The sequence below is a fragment of the Protobothrops mucrosquamatus genome, unplaced genomic scaffold, assembly GCF_001527695.2.
Source record: "Protobothrops mucrosquamatus isolate PMUCROS unplaced genomic scaffold, P.Mucros_1.0 scaffold_172, whole genome shotgun sequence".
NCBI classification, from domain to species: Eukaryota; Metazoa; Chordata; class Lepidosauria; order Squamata; family Viperidae; genus Protobothrops; species Protobothrops mucrosquamatus.
The window spans coordinates 124,076-130,408 of NW_015386248.1; the positions used below are offsets into that span (position 1 = coordinate 124,076).

A 6,333-nucleotide genomic window follows, 5' to 3' on the forward strand; every position below is an offset into this window, starting at 1 on the left:
TATGTATCTAGAAGCAGCACAAGAAAAATATGCTGGCAGGGAACATTTGAGTCAGGACTTCTAATTCTCGCCAGGGATTTTCAGGGATCAATCCCACCAAGAATGAAGTTGAACAGAAGTAATCAAATGCTTCACCAAATGTAGCAAATTTCCTCAGCAGCTACAGTCTAATGCATATTAACCTCATATTAACACTGTGAGATTGGTAATTAAGAGCTCAATTTTATAGACAGGGATTGACAAGATGAGTTTACTAAGGGATCCAGCTGAGTACAAGACTTACTGGGACCAAAACTTCTTAAGACCAAATTTAACTCTGCAGATACTTGCCAGCATTAAAGTTTCTAAGGATTTTTCATTCTCTACAGGTTATTTTTGAAAGTATTTTGAGCAGTGTCATAAATGACTGAATTGGATTTATAGTTCATACTTTTAAAACCCAACATCATTGCTCAGGCTTTTTTTTAAAAAAAATCATGTCTGTGTCATGACATTGTAAATGTATGTATGTATGTCTCCCAATTTAATTCTTTAACTCTTTGTCAGAAAAAGAGATTTGGATTTAAATGTTTCGCAGTTGCGACTTGAGCCTGCTTAATGCCCCTAGTTGGGGGCTGCAAGGCAAAAGATATTGTAAAAAGTAGAACTGCAGTATAGCAGTTAAATGTCAAGGTGTAATCAATCAGACCGGTCTGTCTGAAAAACTTCCTATGTATGAATGTGTGTGTGTGTGTGTGTGTGTGTGTGTGTGTGTGTGTGTATGTATGTATGTATTTGAAATGTTACAAAGTGCTATGAAGGGGATGATGTCTCAGCTCATCAAAGCAGAAAAACAGGTGATTTGGGACTTTTTAGTTTGTAGAGGATAATGTATATTAATCATTGGGATAAAAATCTAATCATAATTAAATATGAACAGCACAGACCTGAGTAGAAATAGGCTGTTCTTGTACCCTCCAGAGGAGGACCAATGTCTCTGGAGGATATTGGCCCAAAAATGGTTGGTTTTAGTTCATGGACTTACCCTCTCAAGCAAGGAAAGTGTGGCTTTCAAAGCTCCTTCAGGACGCCCAAAAGGAAAGCAGTATCTTCAAAGAGACAAATTAAAAAAAAAAACACCAACATATTAGAAGCCCACTTTCTATGGATTTTGCTAGATAATTTAATGCCTAATCCACTGTCTTCCTTACAGGGAGAAAATTTTAGAAGCTACATTTCTGATTGAATACACTAGTCACATATTTTTAAATTTGTGTTTACTTTTATTTTGCTATTATTTGATCTGGATTTAGCTATTTACGTATCTGATTTAACTGAGCTTTCTCTGCAGATGTACAACTGGATAACAATTATTTATAACAGCTACTACTTCAACTACAGATTGGAAAATATAGTAGAAACTTACTATTTTAAAAAGTGCATTACAGTACTACCTTAAAATATTCAGTTGTATCAAGCTAATGGTTATCAATAGATTATTAGAAATGTGGAAATGATTTTTACTTTTTCTTTCTTCAACATTTAGTTCTCTCTTTGATTTCCTTTCCCCCCTTACTCTATATTAGTTTGTATTAGTTTTTATCTTTTTTTTAAAAAATCCCCATCCAATCTCTTAAAACCTCCAGGCACCTGGCCAGCAGTGTGTGTGTGTGTGTGTGTGTGTGTGTGTATCCCTGCTCTCTCTTTCCCATAAGAGCCTTAACAAATGCTACACAAAAATTTGTGGATTTTTTCTGAATAGAGACTTCCAAAAATTAGATAGAAGTCATGCCATGATTTCAGTGGGCTACCGTAGACATCACAAAGTTGAATAACTTTAGATACAACTTGTAACTGATAACTAGAAGTCTCCTCTAAGACGGGGGTCCCCAACCCCCGGTTCGTGGACCAGTACTGGGCCGCGGCATGCCAGCAACTGGGCTGCACAAACAAAGCCCCATCTGCGGGATGCAGGCAGCACACAAAACCACATCTGCTCCGGTCCACGGAAAAACCTCTCTCCATGGAACTGGTCCCTGGTGCCCAAAAGGTTGGGGCCTCTCCTCTAAAGGAATAATCTTGTTATCATTTTAGGAGCTCCTCTTCTCATTTCTGAATCAGTTATTTCTACAAAGATGCTCTATTATTTATAATTTATTTAACAAGTTTGTGTTTATTACTGTTACTTTATGTTATCTTTCAGCATCATTTTACAACTGCAAATAGGCTCAGGATAAATAATTTAGAAATCATCTTTGCAAATTTATTAGAAAACTTGGAAATGAAATTTGGACAAAATTGGGTGGGCAGCTCTAGTAGCAGAATACTATTCTTCCTTCTTATTTTTACTGTATTTGAAATTCTACAGAGTCCAACTCCCTGCTCAGGCAGGAAACTCTATACCATTTCAGACAAATGGCTGTCCAGTCTCTTCTTAAAAACGTCCAGTGTTGGAGCATTCACCGCTTCTGGGGGCAGGTTGTTCCACTGGTTAATTGTTCTTTGAATCATGTATTGCATGATGAGAGCTAGTATCGTGTTCTAGTAGTTAATTCTACGATAATAAAGAGAAGCTGAATCCTGCTGAGATTCTGGTTTTGGATGGTATCTGGATCTACCTCTATTTAATTTTCATGTAGGAGGAGATATATGGGAATTCTAGAAATATTTCTTGATAATTTTTAAAAGTAAATTGCTTTGGAATTTGTAATAAAATTAAAAGCCACATCTGCATTTTAAATATACAAAGTGTTAGTGTCCAACCCTTTTTAACACCATTAATGATAATTATAATAAACTTTAAAATACATCAACCAAATTATTTGAATTGTAGTCAGTGCTGGGTTTGAAATGACCAATTTAGCCTTCAAGGAACACTTATGATACCAGATTGCTTTGTATCATAATTGGCTGCTCAAAGCTTGCACCTCACTCTTTGAAATACCTTAAGAGGCACAAATAAATGAATATTCCCTGTTTGTTTCTTGTCATCTGAGAAGACTCCTACATCTCATATCTCCTAAGGTAATTGCCTCCAGGACTGGGGCCAGTGTCCATATTTAGAATTTTGAAAAATTTCACAGAACAGTTACCATGGTGGACATGACCAGTCACAAGCATCTTTTTACCAGAAGGCAAACTGCTCTCTTCCAAATGAGCTGAAATAAAATTCTTAGCCAGCATGAGGGAAATCTTTTTTAGGGAATTGGTGAGAGTGGTCCCTTTAAGTCTGTTTTGTTGATTGGATAAGTCCATCCAATTTTCTTGGCAGCATTTCTGGAAGTGGTTTGCAATTGCCTTCTTTTTATATGAGAGAGAATAACTAGTCCAAAGTCACTTAACTGGCTTACTGCCTAAGGCAGGACTGGCATCCATGTTCCCTCAGTTTTTAACTGGATACTTTGAAGTATTGCACCAAACTGTCTCCCATGAGGGCAACTAGTCTGTGCAAAAGTGACATATGCAATTATTTTTCAATAACAAATATAATATATTAACATACTATTTGCTCTCCCTATCAACAACACAATGGAATATCATATACACTCCACATATTAGAAAAATTAATCCTGCAGCTGTTTGATCATGTTCCAAATGAATGTCTGTAATGGTCAAAATCTTGAGGAGACAAATTTTATTCTAGCAATTAGGACAAACTATCTAAACAATCTGTTTGGCAGGTTTCAGAGTCAGTTCCTCATTCTTTGTTGACCTCTGCCTCTGAGGATAGATGCTTCCTTTTTTGAGTAATTAAGTTTACCTTGTTAGAGGCCCATTTCAAATAAACTAAACGACTGCCATCATCTTGTGCTATTTCCCAGCAAAACCACTAAAAATTTTTGGACTTTTAGTTTTCTCTGGAAATCAAGTGAAACTTGGGCACTGGGTAAAGGAAAAAGGGGCTCCATTTTAAGAAGAGGAACGAAGAAATGAAAACTTTCCCTCTCTAGAAAATGGATTTTTGATAACAAATTTATCCCAATGCTAAATTGCTATTAAAAAAGGTACTGTTTTTCTTTCTACAAACAGCAATGGGGAATTGGATATTATAGTTTTTGTCACTGGATTCTTTTTCAGGTTTTATGACATGAGTCAGTGCCTGCTATTAATAGTTAAGAGGCCAAACATGGGTTGGTAGTAGGAGAGGAAGAAAGAGAAGACTTAATTGACCTTAGGATCTTCAAGTGGTTTGCATCACTGAACTTATTGATAGAATCCAACTAGCCAAGCATAAACAAATCCTCTCCATCTCCATTAAACGGTAAATTATCATGATGGGTAGAAATTAGCATTATAGTAATTAAACAAGAAACTGCACTACTTAATAAGGGGTGATTTGTAGAGCTATGCCACGTGCTAATTTAACACAAAATCAGCATAGTTCATATGTGATTAGCAATTTTAGATAGGAAAAATATCACATAGGCAGAAATCATTGGCATGGGATGCGATATGCAAAATGATTCAACTACTTTATAAAAGCAGAATATTCAAAACAGTCATACCAGGGCTTAACGCCTAACTTCTTCTCTATTGTCTTCTCACAGTTTTATATATGTCCAGCTTGCAAAATGCAAACACTCACCTAAAGTGGCTTATTTGGTTTTCTAGAAGGGAAGAAAGCCTCTTCTTAATATCTTCAAATCTTTCTTTCTCTTCAACAGTTACAGTCCCAATTCCATCAGGCCTGAAAATTGATATTTAAAAAGATATGCACATTTTATTTATTAAGAGCACACACACACACCCTCTCACATTTTTTCTTAACTCACTCATTTTGAAATTCATAAAGCACTTATAGTACATCAGTTATAGTTTCATACAACACTTCCAGTTTCAAAAGAAATGGAACAAAGAATTAACATATTAGCCACAAAACTCTTCAACAGGAATAATATGATAGAAGTGCTGAACTGAATAAACTGACTATATCTGGCAATTTTGCACAAGATACAGGAAAGGAGTACAGTTAAATAAAGTTGTTCAAATGAGAGAAGCAATAAATCTACTAACAGGAAAAGCAAACAGTTTACAACTTATAGGTAAGTGAGCAGGGAAGAGCAATTTGCCACAGCAAAAACCAGAAATAGAACACCAGATAGAAGAGATTGTATGTATAGCATTTGTTTCTTTACACTTTATATCACACCTAAAGGAAAACATTGTTTAACATAAAGCAGCATAGGTACTTTGGACTTTATCATGAGTACTATCAGAGAAAGGTAATAGTGAATGTGACCTTATTTATTTTCTTCCACCGCCTGCAGGCCCCCAGGATGTGTACCACCATTCTACAGATAGTTTTCAGTTTGTTTAGTGATTGTTCTAAGTTACAATGGCACTGAAAAAGTTATTTATGACTGTTTTTCACACTTGTGATGTTTGCAGCATCTCCATAGCCATGTCCCCTAGTCCAACCCCCTGCTCAGGCAGAAAACCCTACACCATTTCAGACAAATGGCTGTCCAGTCTCTTCTTAAAATTTACAGTGTTGGAGCATTCACAACTTCTGGAGGCAGGTTGTTCCACTGATTAATTATTTTAACTTTCAGGAAATTTCTTCTTAGTTCTAGGTTGCTTCTCTCTTTGATTAGTTTCCATCCGTTGCTTCTTGTCCTGCCTTCATGCACTTTGGAGAATAGCTTGACTCCCTCTTCTTTGTAGCAACCCATGAGATTTTGGAACACTGATAGCATGTCCCCCCTCGTCCTTCTCTTCATTAAACTAGACATACCCAATTCCAGCAACCGTTCCTTATATGTTTTAGCCTCCAGTCCCCTAATCATCTTTGTTGCTCTTCTCTGTACTCTTTCTAGAGTCTCAACATCTTTTTTACATTGTGGTGACCAAAACTGGATGCAGTATTCCAAGTGTGGCCTTACCAAGACATTATAAAGTGGTATTAACACTTCACATGATCTTGATTCTATCCCTATGTTAATGCAGGCTAGCATGATGTTGGCTTTTTTGGCAGCTGCAGCACATTGCTGGCTCATATTTAAGTGATTGCCCACTAGGACTCCAAGATCCCTCTCACAGTTACTACTATTGAGCAAGGTACCACCTATACTGTACCTGTGCATTTGGTTTTTCTTGCCTAAATGTAGAACCTTACTTTTTTCACCATTGAATTTCATTTTGTTAGATAGTTCCCAATGTTCACATCTGTCAAGATCCTTCTGCATCTGAAGCCTATCTTCTGGAGTGTTGGTTATTCCTGCCAGCTTGGTGTCGTCTGCAAATTTGATGAGTTCCCCATCTATCCTCTTGTCCAAATCATTGATAAAGATGTTGAAGAGCACTGGGCCCAGAACAGAGCCCTGGGGCAACCCACTACACACTTCCCTCCATGTA

At 36.8% G+C, this 6,333-nt stretch overlaps 1 protein-coding gene across 4 annotated transcripts in view; it reads right to left on the reverse strand.

Moving 5' to 3' along the window:
* CADPS2 (calcium dependent secretion activator 2) overlaps positions 1–6,333 on the reverse strand; it is a 317,808-nt gene that overhangs the window by 97,113 nt on the left and 214,362 nt on the right. For all 4 annotated transcript variants that reach the window (XM_029285368.1, XM_015822226.1, XM_015822219.1 and 1 more), the window contains exons 14-15: positions 4,565–4,666; positions 1,025–1,088 (exon numbers count right to left, since the gene is read on the reverse strand). In XM_029285368.1, coding sequence (XP_029141201.1) covers positions 1,025–1,088; positions 4,565–4,666 — 166 coding nt within the window. The remainder of the gene's footprint in view (positions 1–1,024; positions 1,089–4,564; positions 4,667–6,333) is intronic.